A 25,820-nucleotide genomic window follows, 5' to 3' on the forward strand; every position below is an offset into this window, starting at 1 on the left:
GCAGCATAAAGTGAAGCCACTCTGAGGTGTCTGGTTCACAAGAAGTGACTGGCTCACACGTTCCCAAAACAATCTGGGCGGTTAGAGCACTTCATTGAATGCCTTGTGCTTTGAGGCGCAATGAAGTGCTTCTCAGGTGCTGTGCCACTACGCCACAGTAGACGTGAAGAGTGGCCAGCACATCTCTCCTTGTGAACAGCTTCGTTCAGGCCTGCGATGACGGGGACCTTGCAGCATCTGGTGGCACTGCTTCGTGGTAGCAATTCCGCTACTTTGAATCCTTGAACGTAACTCCCCTCGATGGCGCGCAACAGGGTCGTTCTCGTATTGGGAAAAGACATGTTACCTTATCGTTGTCGCTTACAGTCTGTCGTAATATAGACTGCCTAAGGGTTGAAGTTGAAGTCGAAGTCGAGATGAAGTCGAAGCGAGTCGGTATCGGGAACATCCGCCGCTAGGGCATGAACTCCCAAAGCTCATCCTCCCTCATCAACGAATGCTAGCCGAGCAGAAGCCCGTCTTAATTCCAGGACACGCTGAACCTAACGCAAAGGTATATACAGCTGCTGCGATGGCCCTTGACGATACTGACCCGCCGCCAGATGCTCTCACGAACCGCAATGCGCCTCCCATCCACCGCCGCCCGCCGGGGCTTCCACACCACACGTCCCCAGTTCGCCTCGCCATACCACTATCCCGAAGGGCCACGAAACAACATCCCATTCAACCCACTGACGAAGTTCTTTGCGGTTCGGTATTGGGGCTTCATGGGTATGTGCTAGAAAGAAGATGGGAGACACTTGAGGGGACAGGATGGCTAACAGGGGACACAGCGGTCGGCTTCAGCGCGCCATTCCTCATCGCTGGTAAGTCTAGAAGAATGATGTACTCCTGTCGACGGTTTCTGACGGGGCTGCAGTCTGGCAAACGAAGAAGAACAAATAGACGTTCGGAGGGTATCGGTGAGGACGCTGGGGCGGTAGCGGGGTTCATGCGTGGAGGCGTGGCTGAGAGGAGGATCATGCCGTTGTACATATACCTTGGGGCAATGTGTTGAGACCCAATGCGTTAAATCGTCGAGTCTAGCAGCATCAGCGGTCAGCCACCAGAGCACTTCATCCTCACATTGGCTACAACTGCTCTCATTGGCTCGGTTAGCTTTTACTAGCGCCTTCAAACATCTGAAATCCATCAAGAACTCGTTCCCATATCCATTGACCCAGTCACCAACATGAATGCCAGAGACTCTCAATAGACCAAGATGCGCAACTTGCTGAACACCAGTCATGCCAAGTTCAAGCTCAGCGACCACGCCAACACAGCAATAACAGCAACCACCTGGGACGCCTCCGATGACTCGCTCATACTAGCCTTCGGGCCTGCAAAGGACAACCCAGCCATCACCTTGAAACGCCTGCCTGGCGATGCTCAAGTAATTGAAGATGCGCACTCCATCGCTTCGTGGGACGCTCCTTCTCCAAACCCCGAGCTTGAGTTCGACACCATCGTGGACTTGCATTGCTTCCCGGATACGAAGACCATTGTTCTCATCTTACAGGGTGGTGACATCGTGGTCGTGCGTGAGGAAGCCCAGCCGGGCGAAGATTTGATCGAAATCGCTGGGTCAATCGACGCTGGCATCCGAGCCGCAGCGTGGAACCCAGGCGATGAGGTACTTGTCATCTACTCTGGAGCGGAAACCCTGCTTTTCATGACAAGAGATTTCGACAGTATCTCCAACGTCACCCTCTCTTCGGAAGATCTTCAGGTATCTAACCACGTCTCGGTCGGCTGGGGCAAGAAGGAAACCCAGTTCAAAGGCCGAGGAGCAGCCAAAGCACTTCGAGACCCTACAGTTCCAGAGCATGTGGACGAAGGAACTCTCAGTGCTCTAGACGACGGCAAGGTTACTATCAGCTGGAGGGGTGACGCACAATACGTAGCCGTCAACAGCATCCTCCCTGCGGAGCCGAAGCGCCGAGCCATTCGAGTGTACTCCAGAGAAGGCTCTCTTGAGAGCATGAGCGAGACGGTCAATCAACTCGAAGGTGCGCTTAGCTGGAAGCCAAGTGGCCAACTTATTGCAGGAGTTCAGCGTCATGACGATAAGATCGACGTTGTATTCTTCGAACGGAATGGTCTAAGACATGGAGAGTTTGGCCTTCGGCTTACCGCGGAGGAGATGGCGACGACTGGTAGTAACATCGTTTTGAGCTGGAACGCCGACTCGACAGTGCTTGCAGTGTCTTTTGGAGACAGGGTCCAGCTGTGGACCATGGGCAACTATCACTACTACCTGAAGCAGGAGATTATCCTAAGCGACCGGAGTGGCTCTATTGGCACAGCTTGGCATCCAGAGAAACCACTACACCTGACCTGCTCAGATGCTCACGATATACGCCGGCTGTCGTATCGACTCGAAGTGACCCGTGGATCAGTACTCCCTCCGAATGACATTGGCCTTGTTGCAGTTATCGACGGCAAGAAGCTGAAGGTCACTCCACTAAGAACCGCCAACGTGCCGCCTCCTATGGCATTTGACGAGGTCGATTTACCGGACAATGCTCTCGATGTGGCGATTAGCGAGGATGGCACAGAGCTGATTGTCCTCCACCATTCTTCGGTGTCGTTGTTGCAATGTGACTACTCAGCGAGGCCGCCAAAAATGGCGACGATGCATGCGTCCCCGAAATGGCCGGAGCACATGGAAGGTAGCTCACGAAAGATCGTACTGCAAGACGGACGAGCGTTGTATGCTCGTACGGATCACGACAGAATATGCTACGAAAACACTGATAGATTGGATGGCAAGAACTCGTACCAACTTACAGCTGGCGGCGTACTGCAGGTACAGACCGATTCGCAGACTTTGCGGATACCGAAGTGCACTTCTTTCATCTTCACCGCTTCGCATTTGATCTACACCACATCTCAACATCTCCTCAAATTCATCCATCTGCACGCTGCGAATTTGGGTATCCCGCCTGACGAGCCGGAGAAAGACGAGCGGTGCCGAAGCATTGAGAGAGGCGCAAAAATCGTCACAGTCATGCCTGGTGCTTACTCACTGGTACTGCAAATGCCTCGTGGTAACCTGGAGACCATCTTTCCGCGAGCACTGGTCCTCGCTGGCATACGTGAGAGTATTAGAGATCGGAACTACAAGAAGGCGTCCATGGTTTGCCGTGCGCATCGTGTGGACATGAACATTCTGCACGATTACGCCCCGCAACAATTCATGCACGATGTCGACCTCTTCATAAAACAGGTGAAGAAAGTCGAATTCATCGATCTTTTCCTCAGCTCCTTGTCGGAAGAGAACGTATCGGTCACGATGTACAGAGACACGCTGGCGCCCACGGAAGATGTCACCATCAATGGCTTGACAAATGGCACAAGCGATGGAGTCGTGAATGGAGTGTCTAGTGGAATGGCAGAAGGACAAACACAGGAGGTCGCAATGACCAACTCTAAGATCAACAAGATATGCGATGCATTTCTTCAAATCCTCTCTAGCACCAAGGAATCACGACTACAGAACATCGTCACAGCACACGTCTGCAAGAACCCTCCAGATCTAGAGGCAGGCGTCCGGCTCATATCAGGGTTGAGGAAGGAAGGCGACCAGGAGCGGCTCGACCAAGCCGTCGAACACATCTGCTTCCTTGCGGATGTCAATCAGCTCTACGATACTGCACTAGGCGTGTACGACCTCGATGTTGCTCTTCTCATTGCGCAACAGTCGCAGAAAGACCCGCGAGAGTATCTGCCTCATCTGCAAGAACTACATGATATGCAGCCGCTCAGGCGGAAGTTCAAGGTTGATGACGATCTGAAGAGATATCAGAAAGCTCTCACTCATCTGCATGCTTTGGAAGCGTTTGATGAGCTGCAGTCTTATGCCATGAAGCACGAATTATACGCTGCTGCGATTGACTTATATCGCTACGACAACAGCCGTCTAATGCAATTGATGAGGCTCTATGCGGATCATTTGAACAGTCGCAATAGGTTCAAGGAAGCTGGTATCGCCCACGAGTATGTCGGCGACCATGCTGCTGCACACGAAGCTTATCGAGCAGTCGGCACCTGGCAAGAGTGTCTTGCTAATGCTGCTTTGGTGCCACTGTCGGCTGATGAGTTGTCGGCTCTAGCACAAGACCTCTCTGCCAGCTTGGAAGAAAGCAAGGAGTTCACGAGCGCCGCCGCTATTCATCTCGACTACCTCAACGATCTCGATGCATCCGCCAGATTGCTGTGTAAAGGCTACCAGTTCGCCGAAGCAGCAAGGCAAGTTACTCTCCGAAAAAAGCCGGAGCTGCTCAAAACCATCATAGACGCCGGCCTCGTCGAAGCATCAGCATCGATGACCGAGCTCCTTGCAGAGATGAAGCAGCAGCTGGCCGCACAAGTCCCACGATTACGAGAGCTCCGCGAAAAGAAGGCCGACAACCCCATGGCCTTCTTGGACGGCGAGGAGGGAGGCGACGGCGGTATACCAGACAACCTCTCGCTTGCTCCCACGGATGCTTCTACTTCAGCAGGAACTTTTATGACAAGGTACACAAACCGGAGCACGGGTACCTTGGCCACGAACGCTACTCGCAAGACCTCGAAGAACAAGCGGAGGGAGGAGCGCAAGAGAGCTAGAGGCAAGAAGGGCACGGTGTATGAAGAAGAGTATTTGGTCAATTCGATCGCTCGGCTGGTGCAGAGGTTGAACGATGTGGGCGAGGATGTCACCAGGCTCATTGAGGGACTGATGAGGCGCAGTATGCGGGAGCGTGCTATTGCCGTGCAAGCGGCTTTTGATGAGGTCACAGCTGTAGTGAGGATGAGCATGGGCGAGGTTTTCAGCAACCCCGAACAAGTCGTGGAGCAGAACGGCGACGTGGGCCAGAATGGTGAGGAGGGGATGACACGACCGTTGGGCGGACAGGGTGTGCTTTGGGATGCTCTGACGTCGCAGAAGCAGGAGACGCCGACGTTGAAGATCTTCGAGAAACTCAGCTTACTACCGTGACAACCATCGACAGTAAGGTAGATAGAAGAACAGTGTACAACAAAACGCAAATGCCATTCAAGCACACTACCAAGATATAAACAGACTACGAACGAAAAACCCACGAACGAACAGACTACTGTCGGTCGGTGGCAAGACGGAGGCTCCAGGCCCGGGCCACTGAAAGCAGCCCAGTTACTGATGCCCCCCTCTTGCCACCGACTCCCAGGCTGACGATGCCCCGTCAGTGCTCCTCATTCTTCCCTTCCCTAATGCCTTCGTCCGCCCTCGCATCCTGCACTTCCTGCCTCCGATCCCAAACGTTCCTTCGTGCAGTCAATCTGGTCTGAACGTCAGCTGGTGAAGGGAGGTGAGATGTTGGTGTAGTGGACCAACCAAAGTCCCTTCCCTTTTCCGCTTGATACCCCCTTTAGCCCTTCTCGCGGTAGTCGGTCGGTTCGGTGGTGAGGTTCGGTGTCGGTGTCGCTCGGCGTCGGTGATGTCGAAAGCGTCGGTGGCGTATGTTGGTCGGCAGGGTGGTTGATGTTGTCGGTGTTGTTGCTGTCGAGGAGAATGTCACGTGCTCAAAGATGGTCACGTGCTTGATGTTCACGGATTCTCCATCTCGAAGGCCTCCTTCTTCAACCTCAACTCCTCCTCCATTGTGCGCAGCTGTCCTTGCGCACGCTGAACCAAGAGCTTGTTGTCCATCCTGCCGACTCTGGCTTTCTGGCTCTCAACCTCACGCTCGAGCTCCGTGATGGCATCCTGACGGACTTGGCGCTCAGCGGCGCGGGCGGCGTCCTCCTCGTCGACGGCGTCGGGCATGTCTTCGTCGCTGTCAGAGTCGCTCTCGTATTCGGAAGAGCTGTCGGATGCCGCGTCGTCGTCGATGGACTGTTGTTGGGCCTTCGCGGCTTTGGCTGCCTCGGCCAGTCTCGTCTCCTCCGCCAGTCTCTTCTCCTCCGCTAGTCTCTTCTCCTCCGCTAGCCTCTTCTCCTCCGCTAGCTCCTTCGCTTCCTCCGCAATGCGCTCCCTCTCGTTGGAGTCTTCATCTTCGTCCGAGACTTCCGGCTCACTGCCATCCTCCCGCGAGGTCATTGAGTCACGGTGCTCACGGACCTCATGCTCCGAGAACACCGAGCTGTGTTCATCCTCCTCGGTGGCCGAAGACTCGTTGTCCCCGAAAAGCGACCCGTAGTCATAGTCGTCGACGTCTCCAAGTTCTTCCGCCTGGTCGTCGTTTGCGGTCGCAGGGTGCTCAGGAGATGACTGTGTCGACTCAGAGTCTGCGTCGAACGCAGCTTGGAGATTCGCCTCCAGTGACCCGGGGTCCTCATCGTTGGCAGCTTGAAGTTCTGCCGCCTGATCATCGCTTGTTGTCGCTGGGTGATCAGGAGATGGGGATGTCGACTCAGGTGCTGCGTCGAACAAGGCTTGGAGGTTCGCCTCCAGCTGAAGGTCGGCCTCCCTTTGAGCCTCTGCCGTGACTTTCGGGGGACTCACGAAGTTCATTCCAGGTAGGGCCAGTCGTGAAGAAGAAAGCCACCTTGAGGGCCTGGGGGCTCGCGGAACTGTAGCGGTGGAGAAGGGCCCCTGCGCTCCTCCCTGGTTTGGAGAAGCGGCGCACTGCTTCTTTGCTGGCGGCTGGGATGGCGCCGCCTCGTCCTCCTCCGAGGCCTTCCTCTTCGTGCCGGTGGCGACGGTCGAGTCCTGGTGGTTGCTTGGACCGTCAGCAGCAAGAGCCTCCCTCTCCTTCGCCTCCTTCTCCTTCCGGCGTTCACCAGCCGCAAGTTTCGCCATTCTCTGAATGTAGAGCTGTTCCGGATCCCTCTTCGTGTAACCGGGCCCCTTCTTGCTGTTGATTGCCTCCGTCGTGGGGGCCCAGTTGTCGTCGTTGCTCTCCCAAGCACGGACTTTTCTGCCAGTGGCCTGGCGAAGTTGTGCCGCGTGACTGAAGAGCCGTGGCGGAGCCGTATATTGGCCCTGTCGATCTGACGGCGGGACCATCAACGCTTGACCTTTGCGCCGCTTCTTGGGGCTGATCGACGGTAGAGGGGTCTGGGAACCGTCGATCACGGCCGGCTCGTCGTCGATCACGACCGGCTCCTCGTTGGTGACAGCTGGCAGCTCGTCAGTCACCGGCAAGACCGAGTTGCTGGCCTTGTTGCTGGCCAGATCAGGGACCGGGCCGCTGGTGGTATCGTCGGTCAGGTCGATCACGTTGCTGGTGACCGCATTGACCGGTGGGGCGCCCATGGTGTCCCCATGATCGTCAGAGATGAGGATCGGGCAGTGGTTGGTGAAGCCCAAAGGCTCCTTGAGGGAGGCATAACTCTCCGAGATGAACTGACTGATGCCGTCGTTCATGAACAAGGCCGCAAGGTTGTAGGCCCCGCTGATTGATTGTTGAGAATCCATATTTGCTTGACTAGATGGAGTTCTCCGGCGTGATTGTTGTGTTGTCTGCAGAGGATTTAGCACTTTGTTGGTTTCTCCAGGGAGAAAGTCAGGGGCCGCCACTACAGCGGCTGAGATGGCAGTGAGGACTTACTTGAGATTGTGAGAACTTGAAGTTGTCTGATTGCTCGTCGGAAGTTCTCGACTCTCGAAGTGTGTATGGTCTTGTCTCGTGTGTGTGCAGAGAGTTTGTGTGATTGTGATGTGAGAGAATTTGTGTGCGAGAGAGATCATACAGGAGAGAAAATTACCAGAGGGGGAGGCCGGGTTTTGTGCATCTATGTGAAGATTTGCTGAGAGTGCGAGCATACTTACCATGGTTCTGGTATATCAGTATGAACATGAGCAGACCTCAGAGCCAGTATTGCCCGAGCAAGCCTGTACGCTTGTTCCCTCCCATAGAACAACGCGATATTGGTATCAGGAGTTAGCCCTTCGCTATGGCTCTCATGCGGTCAAATTTGAGGTCTTTAGGAGCACGACAAGGCGCTGTACAAGCATTTCGGCATGGATGCGTCTGCGTCGCGCGCCGAAATAAGCTTTTGCAAACCGTCCCATTCAGGGTCTCCTACCACCGGAATCCGCAGGGCACCAGTAAGGTTTAACATTATCCACAGGTACTCAGGTTCAGAGTCATGCCGCAGTCACCCGCTCGGCCTCAACGTCGACAGAGGCCACTGGAAAGACGTGGAAGGGTCACTGACCCAAGGTTCGTTGTGGGCAGTCCTTGACGCAGGAGCCATCCCGGGAGACTCGGGGGTCGTCGGCGACAGTGGGCCGAGAGTGCATCGACGTGCGGCCAAGAGATCAGCGAAGGAAATCGGCGAAAGGGAGCGGTGCGCCGTGGTGGTGCCCAGCTCCGATGCCCACCTTCCACCGCCCGTCGACTTCGATCCCAATTAGTCCTAGCTGGAGGGCAACTTACTCACCTGATCGGAGTGTCTTGCCTTGCCTTGCCTGACTTGGCTCATCGCTTCCTAAACATGCTTCATGTTTTGAACAATCTCGCCCGAATGTCTTGACCTGTCACCATGATGAAGCATACCAGCTCAGCCCACCACTGCGTGCCACGACGCAGCAAGCTTCTTGCAACATATCGATAGTGCTGCGGACAACATGTTGGCGTCGTCGTCGTCGTCGTCGCGCTCTGCTCCTGCCGGGCTGGCCTTGTATCATCGTGGTTGCCTCAACTGCAGAGCGCAGTTCGACAACGCCGTCGCCACTGCGACATGAGCAAAAGGATGTTGCACGAGGCAGGCGCCAGCTGCCATGTTGATTACACATCGGCAAGCGTACGCCGGGCATATTTTGAGAGGTCCCAGCTGATAGCAAAGGAGGTCTGTCAGTGTCCCGGTCGTTGGGTGTCAAGTCCGCTTACTTTACGCAAGGCGACCGCACCAAATCGAAGTGCTACGCCTGTTGCGACAGGCTGTGGGACGGCTGCATACCAGTGCGACATTGGTCCGCAAGAGCAAGATACAACGATCGACCTCTGTGGAGAGCACTGCGAGTGGCGTCCACCTCCAGACATGGTGACAGATGCCGGCCGTGTCGACGATGATACCGGGCAAAATATACTGAGACATGGCCGGGTGCACTGTCGTAAGATGAAGCAAGCCTCGATCGAAAGTTGAAATGCGATAGGCTGGTGCCCACATAAGGAGGACGTGTGCAAGGTCCGCTCATGGAGCGCTGCCATGGTAAGTCAATAACCTATGCAATCTATCTACAAGATAACTCTTCTAGACAGACTGCATGGGACCGTACCGCTTCTGCAGCAACGTGATGAAGCAGAACGTCCGGCCCACTCGCGCCCACGGTACCCTGCTCGACAGCTGGTCACTATGCGTGTCGACCACAAGGATCATGAAGGATGCAAGACCTTTACCCCGTTGGCCAACTTCCCTCCCACCGACCAGGGCCATCACGCTGCGACCCTGGCGCATGCTTTTTGTATTGACTCTTGACGGACTCCCAACAGGTTCGATTAGGTGTGACGGTGCTCCCAGGCCAGCATCAACGACTGCTGGTGGTGGTCGCAAGCAAGCCTGGCGTCGACGACAGTGGTCTGGCCCCGCAGTATGTTGGCTCATGCCCCTTCATACCCGGGCAAGGTGTGTCGGTATGTCCCGTAGTCTGGTGAGGCCGTCATGAGCGTCAACGACCGAACAGCGTTGCACCCGATCGTTCTGGACAGCATCGACGTCGAAGAGGTGAAGTCGAAAGAGCGTGCGACGCGCCAAGAAACACCGCCCCAAAGTGGAAGGAGCTCTGATAATCTTATGCAGGCACGGCGGCACGAGAGGCTGTTGCCGAAACTAGCGCGTGTTCACTGCAGCAAGCGCAGATCAGCCTTTCCTTCATCACTCACCTCTGACCAGGGCTCTTCCAACACAAATGCTCGCGCACAGGACTCAACCACCACCACACGATGTCAGCTGTCATCGTCTAGCAGCATCTGCTGTCGGTCCTCCGCTGGGTTGCGACATCTATCGCAACGACGCCGCGAGCGGGCGGGCATAGGCATAGCCTTATACAGATTACAGCCAGCCTCCGCACTCTTACGGAATGTCAGTAATACTCTGTACGGGTAAGTTTGTCTCAACGCCAGGGTTAGCGAGGTCGCTAATATGCCAATCAGCCGGGTACGACCATACGATCAGGTAAGCTTATTCCGAATGAACCAAGCACTTGCGATTGCTGGGATCAGCGCCCGTCGTGGGTAATATGAGTTTGCCTTGGAGGCGACGGACTGTCTACGGCGAATGGAAATTTCGGTCCTTTATGCTTTGTGGGAGTTACTCATCAGCTTCTCACGACATGCGAACACTCGACCATGATGACACGTGTGCTTCGGGAAGAACTCTATCTCCGCAGGCCGCCTGGAGAATGAAAGTTGCATGCATACAACTACCTGGTTTTGTGTGTCAGCTACCCACCAGAAACCCAGATGATGACCTATACATTGACTGTTGTTGGTCAATCATACGATTAAGGTTTATGACAACATCACCTTTTCTGGATGTGCGATGCCTCGCTCATACATAAGGTCGCCATGCTCCTGCGTCTCTCCTTACTAACGCCTCTTCTCGTTCAGGTTCTGGGAGGCCCTCAGCGGACTATGCTCTCGCACCATCCCTCACCCCGACTCTCAAGTCAACCGACTATGCATATCACCCGACAAGCGGTTCCTCGCCGCTGCAGGACATCATACAGTGAAGCTCTATGAGATCAAGTCGACCAACCCTGCTGCGGTCTTGACTTTCGAAGGACATACCGGCAACATCACAGGCGTCGCATTTCACTGCGAAGGCAAATGGATGGTCACGAGTTCTGAAGATGGTACCTACATGTTCTGCCTACCGCAAGACCACCATACTGACCGTCATCCAAGGTACCGTCAAGATCTGGGACACCCGAAGCGGCCACATCCAACGCAACTACTCCCATGGCGTACCCGTCAACGACGTCGTCATCCACCCCAACCAAGGCGAGCTGATCTCCTGCGACCGCGGCGGCAACGTACGGATATGGGATCTCGGAGAGAACAAATGCAGTCATCAACTCGTGCCGGAAGAAGATAAGAGCGTCGCTTCGGTGACGGTGGCGACTGATGGCTCTCTCCTATGCGCTGCGGTCAGCAACAGCATGAGCGGCTCGGTGTATGTGTGGCGCCTCATCACTGTCCATGATGTCACGAGCCTCGTTCCTGTCACTCGCTTCAAAGCACATGGTACCTACATCACCCGGGTACTTCTATCACCCGACGTCCTACATCTCGCCACCTGCTCCGCAGACCACACCGCTCGGATCTGGAAGGTCGACGCAGAAGGCAGCTCGCAAGCACCACAGCTTACGGACGGTGAGACCGGCGATCGTGCGTTCGAGCTGGAGCAGGAGCTGGATGGACATCAGCGTTGGGTGTGGGACTGCGCCTTCTCGGCGGATTCTGCGTACCTCGTTACGGCCTGCAGCGACCACTACGCTCGGCTGTGGGAGTTGTCGAACAAGAGCATCATACGCCAATACAACGGACATCACCGCGGAGCTGTGTGTGTGGCGCTGAACGACTATTCGGAGACGAGGTGACCTCTCTCGCGTGGCTGAGGGGGTGGAAAAGTGCAACTGTCTACGGCTAATCAAGGAAAGAATGGAGCATGACGGCGCACGGCGTTCTAAGGGAGTAAAGGGTATGGGCAAGAGCACTGTGCCTACTTTTCAGATGGTCACGGCAGGGTTTGCATGACATTATGGAGGTGAGAAGCGCTTATTCCAGTGCACGCTTCCATAGCACTGAAGCAAATGATACCATGGTTCATCAACGCCCACTTCAATCTCGTCGTCTGCTCTCATCAAAATTTGTAGCAACGAGCTTCGTGCACGCTTGTCAGGTCCCTCGGTACTAGAGTGACCTTGATCCTCCCACCTGACACTACTCGACTTGAAAGGGTAGATCTCCCACCGCAATGACCGTCCCAAGCTCTCTACAGGCCCGCCGTCAGACTGGGATTGGTCCAGGAGGCGTACAACACAGCATCATCCCACAGCTGCTCCGGCTCGATCGCGAGGCTGGGTCGCTCCCGAGATGCAGCACGTTTCTTCTCGATTGTGTCGCCACGCTGTATCTCGAACCGCCGCCGTGTGCCAGACCGAAGCAGTCGAAAGAGGGTCGTCTGCGAATGTCTCCGTGGTGCCGCAGTGACCTCCAAACTTGTGAGCGGCCGGCCGAACTTCGGCATAGTCCATGGAAAGGGATATTTATCAGTCACAAAAAGTGCACTTATCGAGCAAGCAGGAGGCCAAAAAAGCTGGACATCGGCTAGCGCCAACCCGTCTGAGCCAATAAGACTGTCCGGTTGCCCTTTGTGGTGGATTGGGTGTTGTCTTTTGCCTTTTGGTCGGCGGTTCGATAGGGCCTGCGACGTTTTTTGCACATTGAGTCGACGACTTCTTTTGCTAGCAGTGACGCGCTGTTCGTTTTGGACTCGTGAGCGATCTGCTTTGCCCAACGACGCTGGGTTCGAATACTTAGCTAGGCATGATATGTACCATGCCCACACGGCTCGAATCGCCATACTCGCACCTCGCCATCGTCTCCCGTGGATATCAACACTTCCTCTTCATCGTGAACCTTCCCTTTGTCTGCCCGCGGCGCCCACACTACGTGATTGACTTCGAACACATCGTGTGCGTTGTCAATCTCCGCCAGCACCACCCACTCCGTGATCGCCTGCTTCTCAGCGTCGCTACCATTGTGAGCACTGCCGTCAGATGAGGGCGCATCTCCCATCGCTACATCGCCGTTCGCAGCCGACCCTGTCCATCGCTCCTCGTAGACAGCAATCTTGCCATCTGAGCCCGTACTCGCCACCCTGCCGGTCTTGCGGCTCCAGCTGACTGCCAAAACTGGTCGCTCATGCACCGAAGGCAGTCTCGCCTCCTCCACCCACTCCTCTTCGAAGTTGCTGTTCTTCCATATGCTGGGCAGTCTCTGCTGCGGCGTCCCATCTGGGTTCTCCTTCGGTACCTTTCGCCACACTCTTATACTCTGGTCATCCGAACAAGACACCAGCCGTGACCCAGCCTTCTCCCGTTGCTGTACCAGCGCCTTTTGCTCCTCACTCGCAACATCTCCTCCTCCAATCTTGGCCACCATCTCCGTTCCCTCGAACTCAACCCACCATACCGTCCCTCCATGCCCAGTCAAAAGTGTACAGCAAGCCCAATCATCCACGTCCTCCCTCCACAGCCTCACGTTATCATCATAGCTCGCGCTCGCCAGTAGCTCCTCCCCCGGATGCCATGCAACGCACTTCACATCCCCCTCATGATCCTGCAACACCGCTACCGTCTCAAAGTTGTCCTCGTCCAGCTCCTCCCATATCCACACGCTCTTATCCCTACTACAAGTCGCCAGCAAAGGACTCGTGGGCGAAAAAGCAAGACTCTTGATCTCCGAATCATGTCCATCCAGTATCACAGCGAACTTCCACTCATCCTCGTCCTCATCATCCTTGTCCGCATCTCCACCGGCCAGGCCAGACGTAAAGTCGATCTCAGCGTTGGCCTTCCCTTTCCCAGCGCCGTCCTCCCATCGCCGCCATATGCCTGCGCTGGCGTCGAAGCTGCCAGTTGCTAACACGCTCTCGCCAACGCTGTTGGGTCTCCAGGCGCAGCTGCGTATTGAGCGCTTGTGGCCGCCGGAGATTGTGGATTGCTGTTGGAAGTTTTGCGTCGAGTAGATGCGGACGGTCTTGTCGGAGCAGGCGGTTGCAACGATGGGGAGGTGGGGGTGCGGGGAGGTGAGCCAGGCGCGGGCGTTGCAGGAGGGTGTGAAGGTCGCGAGGGAGGTTATGGAGGGCATCTTAGAGCTGGGAAATGTGGATGTCGCTTTGTTCATGTGAAAATGAGATGGCAAGTATGTAGAATTTCTGATCGAGGCACATGGAGTGACGTATGTGGGGTCGCTGGATTGGGCAGGAGCTTGTAGAGTGGAACATTTGCTGCATTTCACTATCGAACTGTGCAGGTATGACCTGACTACGGCCCCTTGCCTATCCCCTAAGAAGGAAGGCTCATGCTATCCGTTGTGCTATGCAAGGCCGCAATGCTAAAGCTAGAATCTCAACCTGCCGCCACGCCCATCCCGATCCTCGATGAAAGTCGGTCCCCACCCCAACCCTCCTCGCCTGCCCAGTCTCACCCTGTATGCGAGACAGTGCTTCATCCCGGGGTCCCAATCTTCATGTCCTCTCCTCGCCAATTCGACACGGTCATGATTTAAATGCTGCCGGACAAGTTCCCTGGGCTCTGCCCGCAGCACCGCGACCTTGCGGAACATCTCGGCGATGATTTGCATCTCCGTGTATTTCTTCTGCCATGCAGCAAGCCACCCGGGCGTTGCGGCTTGCCGTTCTGCGTCTGCGGCAGTGAAAGCCGGTTGGATGAGTACGTTGGAGTGATACAACTGAGCCCAACGCATCAGGTTGTCCCAGTTTCGATCAACTGGCCTGGCGATCATGAAGTCGTGCCACACTTTTGGCAAGACTTCGGCAGGAGGCTTGAGGCAATGGTCGTACCACTTTAGCATTGTTTCCGGGTTGAAGCCATCCAGAGTAATGACGAAACAGATCTCTTGGTAGAAGACTGGCAGGGCCTCCGAGCGGATGTCTTTGCAAGTGAGGAGAAGGGGTGGTGCTGAAACTCCTAAGGAGTTGATTTCAAGTCTGGCATACCCGGTTTCGGTAATCTCGACCGTGGGTGGTTTGGGTCCGGACGGCTTGGAAGGGTTCGGCTTGGAGGACTTGGTCTTGGAAAATGTGGTCCCTATGAGCATCACCAACCGGTAGATCTCGAGGCGAAGTTCCGCCGGCAGTGTTCCAAGTAGGCTGTTGTCCATCGTGGCGTAGAGTGTTGCGAGTCTGAGGGCGACTTGGGGGCGAGAAAGGTATGTGATGTGGGCGGTAACTGATGAGGGATAATGGCGGGTGGCGTGTGTGTTTTACTGGGATGTGAGAAAGTCGTGCTATTGTGCGGAAGTATCGATCTGTTGAAAGTCACCTATTTCGATGGGGGGTGCCTTGGTATTTATGTGCTTGCGGATATCTGCTGTGGGTCGAGCTGTCTGGTGGTAAGCAGAAATAGATCAACCACATATGTCTCCTCGCCATGAGAGGTCGGAAGAGGGGTCTCAGCAATTGCGCTCGGGTTCCATATTAGCACCGCTCGCTCAGTACTCTCTTCATTAGACAGGTCTGCGTTGGTGAAGCTGGCCCGGATTGCGGACTACCCCGAACTCTAAGAGCCCATGCTCCGGCGATGCCACGGCACGTTGTGGATTTCCTGGTCGGACCTGAGCTCACTCCCATCGTGCATCTATCCTCACCAGAACTCGGTGGTACTCCTCCAACAGCATCTCAACCTGAGCCCAGGACCTGCTCTTGGAGTTTTCAACGGTCTTGAACATAACCCCGAGCAGACCATTTGTTACCGACTCTGATTTTGGAACACGTGATGGCTTGATGAAGTGATGACTCACCAAGCCTTCATGATAGCGGTGAAGCCGAGTCATAAGATTGGGCCAATTGGGCATCCTTGTGCCGATGGTTTTGTACTGGAAGCGGATCTTGTACCGCCGTTTGAGCTCGCGCGATCGCTTCGTGGTGTGAGTGTAGATATCGCTGTTGTAGTCCGTGTCACGCACAGTGAACTTGTTTTGAAGGTAGAAGATTGGCCATGCTTCCTCGCGGATTTGCTTGCAGGCCAGGAGCAGGGGTAGCTCTGGGATGCCTCCGTCTAGCGGGAGCTTCGCTTGCTCTGTCACAGCGTACTCCCATATGCTGTTCCTGAGCTCAGGTGGTAGCTCGAGTAGCGGACAGTGTGTTGAAACGGGAACCTGTGGTGGCGTTAACACCGCGGTGGTGGTGGTGGTATCGTCGGTGCCACGTGGCTCTCGGGTGTTCGTGTCTTTGGCCTCGCTCAGCTGCGCTTGCTGGTCTGACGAGTCTGCCATGTTGTGAGACGCTGATGAAGGTAGCATCCGAAAGGAAGGGGTGTGCCGTATGTGATCAGAAGTTAACAAAGCTGAAAGGCGCGTGGAAAATTCATGTCGAGATGAGAATCGCTCTGCAGTCATATGAACCGAGAACGTTTCTGCGACCTCACCGTTTTCTTTAGGCGACTGCTTCTGCTGAATATTTGCCTGACTTCGAGAAGGGAGTCATTCACTGATCGTATCGTTCAAGCACGTGAAGAAAGCCCATTCTAACTGTGAGGCATTTCAACCACCGATGCACGACACATTACTGACATGTGAACGTGCATCAACCATCTCTCACCACGCCTTCGCATTTCTCAAGCAAGAGTGAAGTTAAGCCAGAACCTCTGCTGATATTACGCAAGATGTACAAGCTTCGGCGAAGCGTTCTGGCGTCGCAGACGATCTTCGACATCGGAGGTCGAAGTTGATGAAATTGTGAGGTCACAACCGCTCTGACTTCACTCCCAACTCTGTGTGTCGACTTAATGATGTAACACCGGTAGTACCGGCACGACATAACAGTCAATGGACGCGTGGAAACGTCGTAGCTGTGCCATGCGTAAAAAGAGGTAATTACAATTGAAGTTTTCCATCCTTTCTCTACTTCGTCCTTGATACTGCTCTTCATTAAAGCAAAGCCATCTGTCTTTCCTCGCTGCAAAATGGATCCCAACGCCCCGAACCCGAAGCACAGAAACACACCCGAGTACGCCCGCTACCAACGCGAGCTCTTCTGGGCGGAGAACGAAGGCGTAACACCGCCCTTCAACACCGGTACTCCTCCCTATCCACCCTCCCACCCGCACCCGTCCATTAACACCTCCCCCCCACAGACCCAGACAAACTCGAACAGCGCGCGGAACAAAAACTCAGCGAAGGCGGCTGGTACTACGCCTCCTCCAACGCGGGCCAATCCCTCACCCACCTCGCCAACCGCCAGGCCTTCTACCGGCACAAAGTGCTCCCGCGCATGCTCGTAGACACCAACAAACGCGATACCAAAACCTCCATCTTCGGGCACAAAGTCAGCGCACCGATTGGCTTCGCACCGATTGGGATCAATAAGATCTATAATCCTGAAGGCGAGCTGCCGGTGGCGCAGGTAGCGAAGGAGCTGAATCTACCGTACTGTCTGTCCACGGCAGGGTCGCAACCGATTGAGGATGTTGGGAAAGCGAACGGAGCCGGGCCCAGGTTCTTCCAGCTGTATATGCCGCACGACGACGAGCTGACGGTGTCGCTGCTGAAGCGGGCTTGGGACAGCGGGTTCACGGCGTGTATCCTGACGGTGGATACATGGCAGCTGGGCTGGAGGCACAATGACGTGAACACGTCGGATTATGCGTTCTACAAAGGCATCGGTGCGGATCTGGGGCTTTCGGATCCCGTGTTCCAGAAGAAGATGAAGGAGGCTGGGATCGATCCGAAGACGCAGCCGAAGGAGGCAGGGGCGATGTGGATTGATAATGTCTGGCACGGACGTGCGCATACGTGGGAGAAGATCCCGTGGTTGATCAAGACGTGGAAGGAGATCTCTGGCGGGAAGCCGTTTGCGATCAAGGGTATTCAGCGGGTTGATGATGCGCGGAAGTGTGTTGAGGTGGGGTGTGATGGGATTGTGGTGAGCAACCATGCCGGACGGCAAGTCGATGGTGCCATTGCCAGTCTGGACGCGTTGGAGAACATTGTCAATGGTTGTTGGACCCTCTCCGATTCGCAGTGTTCAGTGCTAACGGTCCGTCTAGCTGTTGGCGACAAGACATACATCATGTACGACTCCGGCGTCCGAGGCGCGACAGATGTCTTCAAAGCGCTGGCGCTCGGTGCGAAGTTCGTCTTCGTCGGCAGACTGTAAGTCACCTACCCATGCCACTCTGATTTCTGCAAGTGCTGAAGATTTCGCAGATGGGTCTGGGGCCTCTCGATCATGGGCACGACCGGTGTGCGACACGTCATGAAGTCCCTCCTCGCGGACTTCGACATCATGATGAACGTCGCGGGTTGCCAGAGCGTAGACCAGATCGACAGGAGCTGGCTAGAGAGTCAGCCAAAGAGTTACTCGCTGGTGCAGGAGCGGAGCAAGCTGTAATTCGTGATGAATGTTTCGCATATGCTGCAGCGGCGGCGGGCTTCCAAGGAGGGTTCCAGAGCCTCGCGGCTGGTTTGTTGACTTAGACATAGATGCTGTAGATCTACAATTTGTACATGTATCAATGCAATGTCTGCAGTTATGCGCAGCTCATCCAGAATCCGACCTCGTGGTCTGACCGCTCGCACTCTCTTTCCTCTTGATCTCCGGGCTCTGCCTACCGCCGAGGATGGGCAAAGTACCAGTCGGGCTCGTGACGCCTGTCGCACTCGGGCTCCGCAGACTCTTCGCCATACTACCTCGTCGACTGCTTGCACCACCAGCACTTCCGGCTTCGGCTTCCCGTTCCAGGAACTCCGACCACAACTCCGCAAGAGACTCTCTCGTTGCGCCAGCAGGACTCTCGGGCACAAAGTCGGTGCCGAGCGAAGGCGTACTTGGTGTTCTGCGGAAAGGCGACATAGGTAAACGGAGGCTTCCCGTACCATAGGAACCTTGCCGCAGTAGCCCTGCCTGCTCCTTCTGCTCCTCAGTCCAGCCCAGCAGAGCAGCAATCAACTGTAGAATCTGGAATTTCTTCGCATCACTACGGTCCAGAGCCAAGAACTGCAGGAGGTAGTTGGTCACCAGGTTGCGGTCGACGTTGTCCTCCGGCTTACCGCGTTTCAAGAACCGCAACGCTTTGACGAGGTGCTCATTGAGGATAACGGCCTCGTGGCGGGCTTTGCCGAGAAGAAGGTTCTTCTCCTTGACTTCCTTCTCGAATGGCAAGGCGCGATCCAGTTCCTTTTGTGTTTCGGAGAGTTGCTGCCGGAGCGATGCAGCATTATCTTCGGCGGTTTTGGCATGAGCGCGAAGATCCTCAAGTTGTGCCTGGGACTGCTCGACCATTTCTCTCAGCTCGCGCTTTCGCTCGTCTTGTACATCCCGCATTGCCCGCTGCAGATTGTCCACAGTATCGGATTGCGACTCTGCATCGTTCTTGATCCGGTTGTACGCCTCTCGCTGCGCTTCCAGTTGCTCTTCCAGCTCTTGTGTTTGCTCTTCCAGAGCCTCTCTTCTGCTGCGCTCTTCCGTAGCCAAGATCTCCCAGTCCTGCATTGCCTGCTTCGTGACTTCGTACTCTTCTCTTACATATGCCTCCCTCGCGGTCATATCATCCCGCTCTCTTGCCCAGTTGCTCGTAGATAAGCTCGTGCGACTTCGCAAGCTCTCAATCTCCGACTCCTGCTCCTCCAGTCTTCCATTCAGCTCGGTGACAGACTCTTGTAATCTTTCGTTCTCTTCTCTCACACCAGCATTTGTATTCTCCAGGTCCTCAATCTTGCGGGTGTCCTCCTTCAACCGCTCGCCGAGTTGTGACCGGATTGTGTTCACCTTGCCCAACAGATTACGGTACTGCGTCTCAGCGTGCTCTTTGTCCTGCTCAACCTGCGCCAGCTCCTCCTTTACCCCAGAAAGCTCCTCGTTCTGCTTTTCTTGTAACGATTCAAGCGATTGCCGTAGCTGTGTGACCTCTGCTCGAAGACTGTCCCGTTCCTCTTGCATGGCCTGCAAGCGGTCTGATGTGTCTGTCGGTTGTTCTGGAGCAGCTGGCACCTGCTTAGTCTCCTCTTCATCCTCCTCTACATCTTCTTGAGCCTCTGGTTCCTCTTGCTCTTCCTGCCCGCCATTCCGCACCGCCGGCTCTTCGTCCCTCGCTATCGACTCTGGCGGAGAGGATGGCATATGTAGGGTATCTTCGTCGTTGATGTGACTCGGTAGAACAGTCTTCTGAGCTATGCATTAGCCTTGCTATCTCTAGGCGGGTGAGAAGCAGTGTGGCCTCACCACAGGCGAGTCTACCCCATCGTCCTCATCCTCTTCGTCATCCGCCTCTACTGATTGCCCGTTCGTCGTGCCATTTGGCCCAGAAGCCTTCGCACCTCCTTCTGCTTTGGCATTGGCCTTCCTCTTGCTCTTCTTCTTTTTCTTCGCCGCTGCTCGGAACCCGTCGTTAGCCTTTGCTACAGACTGCTGACTTCCTACACTCGACGGATGCTTACCCGACTTGCTCCCAGCATCAGGAGCGTTGACAGCGGACATTGCAACTGAATACGCCTATCTAGACATTGGTTGACACAGGAAGGTGACAGGTTGGCTTCGAAAGTTCCTACGCCTCGGGAAAGAGGCCGCGTTTCAGGTCGCGGATGAGTGATATCCTTGGCTGGAGCAGCTGTAAGGTATTCCTCAATGCGATGTGAACATTGGTGAATACATTGGAATGGTATATACAAGGTACATGATTGGAAACTGGACATGAGGCTGCACCTTGCCTGCATAGGTACGGAGTACAGGCTGCAACATAGAGTCTAGACACAGCCACTCGAGTCCATCTCAGCGCCAACACCACTACTCAAGATAACTTTGCCAGCCGAGTAGCCAGCTGCTGAGGATAGAAAAAGAGCGCCATGCCTTCTCAGAAAGTACCACAGGCGTTGGAGGTGCTCTTCGACTCGAGCGATGGTTTGGTACTGCCATAAGCGCCGCTCCAGCACACGACGCATAGCCCGCCGCACGAAGCGGCTGCTCGCCCGTCAATTCCAGCATACATGACCGCCATTCAGCAAGATATTTAAAGGGGAAGCAAGACGACAAAGGGAATGTGCGCCGGAAAGCGAACCTCCACACCCACACCTCCAAAGAGGACACGAGCGGGAGGATTAAGAAAGGCGACGTCTCGATTTCGGTCATCTCGGGAATGTGTTAGGATCGATGGAACAGCGATCTTACAAGGGTATATGGAGACCTTTGGTTCATGAAGAAGAAAGAAGGAGGAAGAGGAAGCGTGTTCGAGATGTACGAATTCTGGAGAAGGGACGTGCGTAAGGTTAGGTAAGCAGATATGAACCGTTGAAGTTGACTGGAGGCAGAAGATGGAAATTGGAAGTAATGGAAGCGTTTAAAGCAGATGCTGGTCTTAAGGTGTATGCATGATAACACCAATAGCACATCTGGCACCTCTTCCGTAAAATCTGCTGGTTCTAGAGCTGTGGGCTGTAAGAGCGCCGTCAAGATCGCTTGTGGAAGTGTAGTACCACACCACAGCATCTCAAACGGTGACAATAGAAGGACCTTACTTCGTGCTCTGATTCTTCATGACCGGTAGCCAAAGTCCTCGCGCTCAGTATACCCACCTTTAGGCATCTCTTCGTTCTCCATTATCCGGCCAGATCAAGACCTCGCTCTCGTCCACCTCAACCCTGCTCATCCGGCACACAAAACGCCCTAAACTCCCCCCAAGCCCTCTCCAACTCATCGTTCACCACCACGCGATCCCAAACCCCCTCTTGCGCTCCAAACTCCATCTCCCGCTCCGCCTGCGCCAACCGCTCCACCACCGCCTCCTCCCCATCCGTGCCCCGTCCCCTCAACCTCTGCTCCAACACCTCCAAACTCGGGGGCTTCAAAAACACAAACCGCGCATTCAAATCCGTCCGTTTAACCTGCTTGACCCCTTCCATCTCAATGTCCAGAATACAGCACTTGCCCCCCTCTCTCACCTCTTTGACCGCAGCGACGGACGTGCCGTACAGGTTACTCCCGAACTGCGCGTGCTCGATGAACTCCCCGCGCGCGACCATGGACGTGAAGGCCTCGCGCGTGGTGAAGTGGTATTCCACGCCGTCCTGCTCGGTGCCGCGGGGCGCGCGCGTGGTGTGCGAGATGCTGAAGCCGAAGCGGGTGGGGTAGGCGTCGAAGAGGCGTTTGAGGAGGGTGGATTTGCCGGAGCCGCTGGGGCCGGAGACGACGATGGGGCGGAGGGCGGTGGGCGTGGAGGTGGAGGTGGGTGCCATGGTTGTGGTATAGAAGCGGGTTGCAGTTGGTTGGAGGAGATGTGGGAGTGTTTTGGTCGTCAAGCAGTGAAGCTGACGTGGTTTGAGGAGCATTCACGGCAAACTGTCAAAGTCGAGTGGGAGTATGAGTCTTGCTTTGGTTGAGCAGCTGTGTTGAAGATGACTCGAGTTTGGATGCTTGGCACATGGAAGAGGCAGCGGAGCGGTCCAGACTGCTGGCGATTTTTCAAGCGATAGGATGCACGGCTGACTACAGCATGTCACAAGCAGAAAACCGAACGACAGTGATGATACTGACTAGTCTCATGATGATTTGTTCTTGACAGTGAGTACTGTCACACTATCACAAGCAACTAACATTACACCCATAAACGCCCATGCCGCATGCCACATGCCGACGACCATTGGGGTATCCATTCTCTCTTAACAAAACAATAATGCCACCATCCAGACATCCGGGCGCGTGCTCTATGCACCCGATCCCAGTCCGGCTTTTTGATGCAAGTAGGCCCACAAACGCCGCGCTTTATTGATAAACAGGTTCTGAGTCTCTCTGGGCAAGTAGAAATGGTGGGTATGTACACGGTGCAGTGCTGCAGGCTTGTCGCTGCTGCACTGACGAAGTGTGGTGGTGTGAGAGTGGTGAAAATTCACGAGGCTGGCTGCCTCTTGATCTTGGTGTCCTTGGACGGCTTGCGCTCGTGCCCGGCCTGCTGGTTGGGTGAGGAGGGTTGAGCTGCTGGTGTAGATACAGGCGCAGAGATTGAGTTCCGCGCTTTCGGTCTGGGGCGAGGAGACGTCGTGGGTGAAGGCTCTTCTTCTTCTGGGGCTGGCGAAGAAGCAGGTGTTGGAAGACCAGTGGTTGGTACCTCAACGACTGCGACAGCAGTTGGTAGCCATTTGCGGCCAGGAGCATAGACCGCGTGCGCAATCGGTACCGTAGATGAAGCCGGGAGGGACGACACAGATGCATCATCGTTGTCTGGCGACGGACTGCCGTTACACGCTGGTCGGTCGGTGTACACCAGATCAGCCCATATCTGCCAATGCAAGGCGAGAAGATGCGTGAAGCGGCGGATGGAGTCGTCGTTGGGGTCGCACAGCTGTGTACCTGGGGCGGGCGCCAACACTGCACCAAAGCCAAGCAGCTGGGTCGGGGCTGTTGGTGCTACTGATGGTAGCAGGGTGTCTTGCAGCTGCAACGCCGACAGTCTGACATTTTGCTGCACGCTTCTCTGCAAGCTCGGCACAAGCCTGTCGAAGAGATCCTGACCATGCTTCTGAAACGCAGGAGAAGAGATGGCGAGATCGAAGTCGAGCTGCTGCTCGATGAAATCCAGCAATGTAGCATCGAAAGGCAAGCTACGCCCTTCGAGCAGCAGTACTATCCGCATGATCTCTGCTGCAATGTTGTTCAATCGATCCCTGAAGCGTCCAGACACGCCCACGATGGCTGAGACCGTGATGTGCAGCGCGTTAGCAGCCTGCAAAAGCTCGTTGGTCAGAATGTTGGGGCCGGCCATCGCGATCAGAACGTCCCTGCAGATGAGGTGGTAGATGCTGGTGTGAAGATCCTGACGCATCCCACGCAGCCTTTCCACGTCGAGGTAGAATGTCTGTGGGTGCACGAACTGCTCGGAGAAGATCAGGCGCCTCAGAAGAGCAGACACCAACACGTCCAGAGTGCTAGAGTCCCCTCCGTCGGACGCTATGACCTGGCGCTCTTCTTCCAGCCAATCTTTGGGTTTCTTCGCATCGATCTTGCCAAGCGATATCCGATGAGCATTGTACTTGCGCAGGAAATTGAATGTGTCTTCCACGAGCAGTGGCCGCATGTGCCGGATCTGGTGGTTCGCCACGTCCAACTTCATGGCCTCAAGAATGTTCAGCAGCTGCCGGATGCCGTTCACGAGCTTCCCCGGCTTCTCTTCCGACGCCCCTCGCTTGATCTCCTTCTCCATTGCATCCACCATGCCATCACGCATCGGAGCGCAGTGGTTCTTCAGAACTTTCGCCAGCCAGCTGCCAAGGTCGATAAGATCACACACGCCGTTCATGATCTCCTGCATGATGAGGTCCACGTCTAGCCGCTCAAGGATGGCCTTCTGATCGCAGTCGGGCACGAGCGACTTGAGGATGTCACGGATGGTGTGGAAGACCTGTGGTAGCCGCTTCGAGCTAGAGGCGAGCACACCTCGCCAATATGCCTCGTTCGCTGCCTGCGATGGATCTCGCCTCTGCCGGTGCACCATCCCATAGATGAAGAGCTCAGCCTCCAGTGCCTTCCAGTAGTCCTCTGCGGATTTCATCTTTTGCTTGCCCTTGGGGCCATCTAGATTGGGCCTGAAATGGAGCTCGCGGTCAAAGTTGCAATCGTTCCGCAGCTTCGGGTTGTTGATGATCCGTGGCATGTCGAGCTCTGCAAGGGAGTCTGGCGTAATTGGAGGCTGCTCAGTTGGACCACGAAAGCATTCTGCGTATGCAGCACCTTCCACGCCCATAAACTCTTCGATCAGGAAAGAAGGGTCATGCATCGATCGTTCGGTTGTTGTTGTCGTCATTGGCCAGGAGGAAGGTTGTTGTGGGTGTGGTAGAAGTGGTTGGTCGCAGGTTCGTGTCTCCGATATCGTTGGCGACTGCTGACCAGGTGGTACTCCCTCTCGTGACCCTATTGTTGAAGTCACTGGGTGCAGCGGCCTGCTACGGTCTGCTATTATGCTCTCATTGCCGCCTGAAGCCGTCGACGGCGGGTGTGATTGCGAGCTCGGAGGTGTCGAGTGTTCGTCGACACCAACATTGTGATTGTTGGAAGGTGGGTACATGGTGACTGTCGTCTGTCGTAGCTCGGCCGGACAACCCTAGTGTTTGGTACACTCTGCCATTCAATCCTGCCCAGGAACAAGTACAACTGATGGTCGCGGTAAGGTAGGCTGCTTCGGTGTACGGTCGATGCTGGGAAGAGCTGTTGCTGTAAGCTGTGGTATTCTGCTGCGATTGAGGTGCGTTGCAAGGAAGTCTGTAGGAAGACAGTCAGCTTTCTGTTCTGTCGCGAGTTTTGCTGAATCCAGCAAACTTGTGCCAGTTTGTGTTGGTGAGATTGTAGCACATTGTGAAGTGCGATTGTGGCCCTATTGCGTAGGGCAGAAATCACATAAAACATTTGCGTGAGGTGTGGGTGAGCTTTGGGGAACGGTGGCTTACTGCGTGCTGGCACAAAGGTGAGGTCTCTCAACGTGCTTGTCGGCCGTGCCGTTGCGGGTACGACTCTGGCGGATTGTGTTTCGACCTTGCTGTGGTTCGTAGAGAAGTGCTGGAACGTAAGGACCTGCTGCGGGCTACAAGCTAGATGTGTTAGAATGAACAAAGGCCATGAGAAATAGGGCAGAAAGAGCGTGTTGCGCAGGAGTGCAGCGCTTGCTGTTGTGGCAAGGCCAAATCTTAGGTGTTGCAGAAGGAGCAAGTGCAGTGGTGAGTGTAAGAGAGTAGGTTGTACTTGGCTCTCAATGCCACTGAAGGGAGTGTGTTGTGCATGATGCAAGGCAAGCTTTTTGGCATTTGGTGCGGCGCATCAGGGGGAATGGAGAATGGTGAGTGTGGCGGAAACACACCACGAAGGTGCATCCTCTGGCAGACGCTCAGAGCCGAAGTGTTGTCTCGGAGGCCGTCCGCAGCATATGATGACGGGGGCCGGGCAGGAGTGAGGTGCAATTTTTAGATTTTAGATTCGGCCCCCTTGAGGTTGCAGATGCAGATGCAGCCAAGCGCGCAGCGGCGGGACTTACCTTTTGTACTGTCGGCGTTGAAGGAGCGTGGTTTGACCAGATCGAACGAGTGGACACGACGTCGGTCGCCACGGGCTGTGGCAAGGCGTTGCGCTGGTCGTACTGGTGTCGT

The 25,820-nt window shown here is 55.2% G+C and overlaps 12 protein-coding genes across 12 annotated transcripts; 5 read left to right on the forward strand and 7 right to left on the reverse strand.

Moving 5' to 3' along the window:
• Positions 1-620: 620 nt before the first annotated feature.
• On the forward strand, positions 621-945 carry COX15_1 (Cytochrome c oxidase assembly protein cox15; the record flags this gene model as incomplete). The annotated part of the gene is made up of 3 exons (XM_064801487.1): positions 621-771; positions 834-866; positions 920-945. The coding sequence occupies 3 exons, from the start codon at positions 621-623 to the stop codon at positions 943-945; spliced, it is 210 nt and encodes a 69-aa protein (XP_064660117.1).
• A 316-nt stretch (positions 946-1,261) lies between these two features.
• Positions 1,262-5,023, forward strand: ELP1 (putative elongator complex protein 1; the record flags this gene model as incomplete). The annotated part of the gene is made up of 1 exon (XM_064801488.1): positions 1,262-5,023. The coding sequence occupies one exon, from the start codon at positions 1,262-1,264 to the stop codon at positions 5,021-5,023; it is 3,762 nt and encodes a 1,253-aa protein (XP_064660118.1).
• Positions 5,024-5,611: 588 nt separating this feature from the next.
• LTR77_004235 (uncharacterized protein) lies at positions 5,612-7,780 on the reverse strand (the record flags this gene model as incomplete). The annotated part of the gene is made up of 2 exons (XM_064801489.1): positions 5,612-7,468; positions 7,778-7,780. 2 exons carry the CDS (start codon positions 7,778-7,780, stop codon positions 5,612-5,614), a joined length of 1,860 nt encoding a protein of 619 aa, XP_064660119.1.
• Positions 7,781-9,146: 1,366 nt separating this feature from the next.
• On the forward strand, positions 9,147-9,429 carry LTR77_004236 (uncharacterized protein; the record flags this gene model as incomplete). Its single annotated transcript, XM_064801490.1, has 2 exons — positions 9,147-9,162; positions 9,209-9,429. 2 exons carry the CDS (start codon positions 9,147-9,149, stop codon positions 9,427-9,429), a joined length of 237 nt encoding a protein of 78 aa, XP_064660120.1.
• A 601-nt stretch (positions 9,430-10,030) lies between these two features.
• Positions 10,031-11,551, forward strand: LST8 (TOR complex subunit lst8; the record flags this gene model as incomplete). The annotated part of the gene is made up of 4 exons (XM_064801491.1): positions 10,031-10,052; positions 10,104-10,125; positions 10,560-10,804; positions 10,857-11,551. 4 exons carry the CDS (start codon positions 10,031-10,033, stop codon positions 11,549-11,551), a joined length of 984 nt encoding a protein of 327 aa, XP_064660121.1.
• A 730-nt stretch (positions 11,552-12,281) lies between these two features.
• On the reverse strand, positions 12,282-13,826 carry CIA1 (Cytosolic iron-sulfur protein assembly protein; the record flags this gene model as incomplete). Its single annotated transcript, XM_064801492.1, has 2 exons — positions 12,282-12,494; positions 12,540-13,826. 2 exons carry the CDS (start codon positions 13,824-13,826, stop codon positions 12,282-12,284), a joined length of 1,500 nt encoding a protein of 499 aa, XP_064660122.1.
• Positions 13,827-14,078: 252 nt separating this feature from the next.
• On the reverse strand, positions 14,079-14,861 carry LTR77_004239 (uncharacterized protein; the record flags this gene model as incomplete). The annotated part of the gene is made up of 1 exon (XM_064801493.1): positions 14,079-14,861. One exon carries the CDS (start codon positions 14,859-14,861, stop codon positions 14,079-14,081), a length of 783 nt encoding a protein of 260 aa, XP_064660123.1.
• Positions 14,862-15,320: 459 nt separating this feature from the next.
• Positions 15,321-15,974, reverse strand: LTR77_004240 (uncharacterized protein; the record flags this gene model as incomplete). The annotated part of the gene is made up of 1 exon (XM_064801494.1): positions 15,321-15,974. The coding sequence occupies one exon, from the start codon at positions 15,972-15,974 to the stop codon at positions 15,321-15,323; it is 654 nt and encodes a 217-aa protein (XP_064660124.1).
• Positions 15,975-16,663: 689 nt separating this feature from the next.
• LTR77_004241 (uncharacterized protein) lies at positions 16,664-18,090 on the forward strand (the record flags this gene model as incomplete). Its single annotated transcript, XM_064801495.1, has 4 exons — positions 16,664-16,775; positions 16,835-17,695; positions 17,747-17,852; positions 17,907-18,090. The coding sequence occupies 4 exons, from the start codon at positions 16,664-16,666 to the stop codon at positions 18,088-18,090; spliced, it is 1,263 nt and encodes a 420-aa protein (XP_064660125.1).
• A 150-nt stretch (positions 18,091-18,240) lies between these two features.
• LTR77_004242 (uncharacterized protein) lies at positions 18,241-20,175 on the reverse strand (the record flags this gene model as incomplete). The annotated part of the gene is made up of 3 exons (XM_064801496.1): positions 18,241-19,863; positions 19,921-20,069; positions 20,136-20,175. 3 exons carry the CDS (start codon positions 20,173-20,175, stop codon positions 18,241-18,243), a joined length of 1,812 nt encoding a protein of 603 aa, XP_064660126.1.
• A 1,151-nt stretch (positions 20,176-21,326) lies between these two features.
• On the reverse strand, positions 21,327-21,926 carry GUK1 (guanylate kinase; the record flags this gene model as incomplete). The annotated part of the gene is made up of 1 exon (XM_064801497.1): positions 21,327-21,926. One exon carries the CDS (start codon positions 21,924-21,926, stop codon positions 21,327-21,329), a length of 600 nt encoding a protein of 199 aa, XP_064660127.1.
• A 650-nt stretch (positions 21,927-22,576) lies between these two features.
• Positions 22,577-24,460, reverse strand: SOK1 (Protein SOSEKI 1; the record flags this gene model as incomplete). The annotated part of the gene is made up of 2 exons (XM_064801498.1): positions 22,577-24,357; positions 24,415-24,460. The coding sequence occupies 2 exons, from the start codon at positions 24,458-24,460 to the stop codon at positions 22,577-22,579; spliced, it is 1,827 nt and encodes a 608-aa protein (XP_064660128.1).
• Between the last annotated feature and the right edge of the window lie 1,360 nt (positions 24,461-25,820).

Source organism: Saxophila tyrrhenica (genome assembly GCF_035928015.1).
Source record: "Saxophila tyrrhenica strain CCFEE 5935 chromosome Unknown scaffold_6, whole genome shotgun sequence".
NCBI lineage: Eukaryota > Fungi > Ascomycota > Dothideomycetes > Mycosphaerellales > Extremaceae > Saxophila > Saxophila tyrrhenica.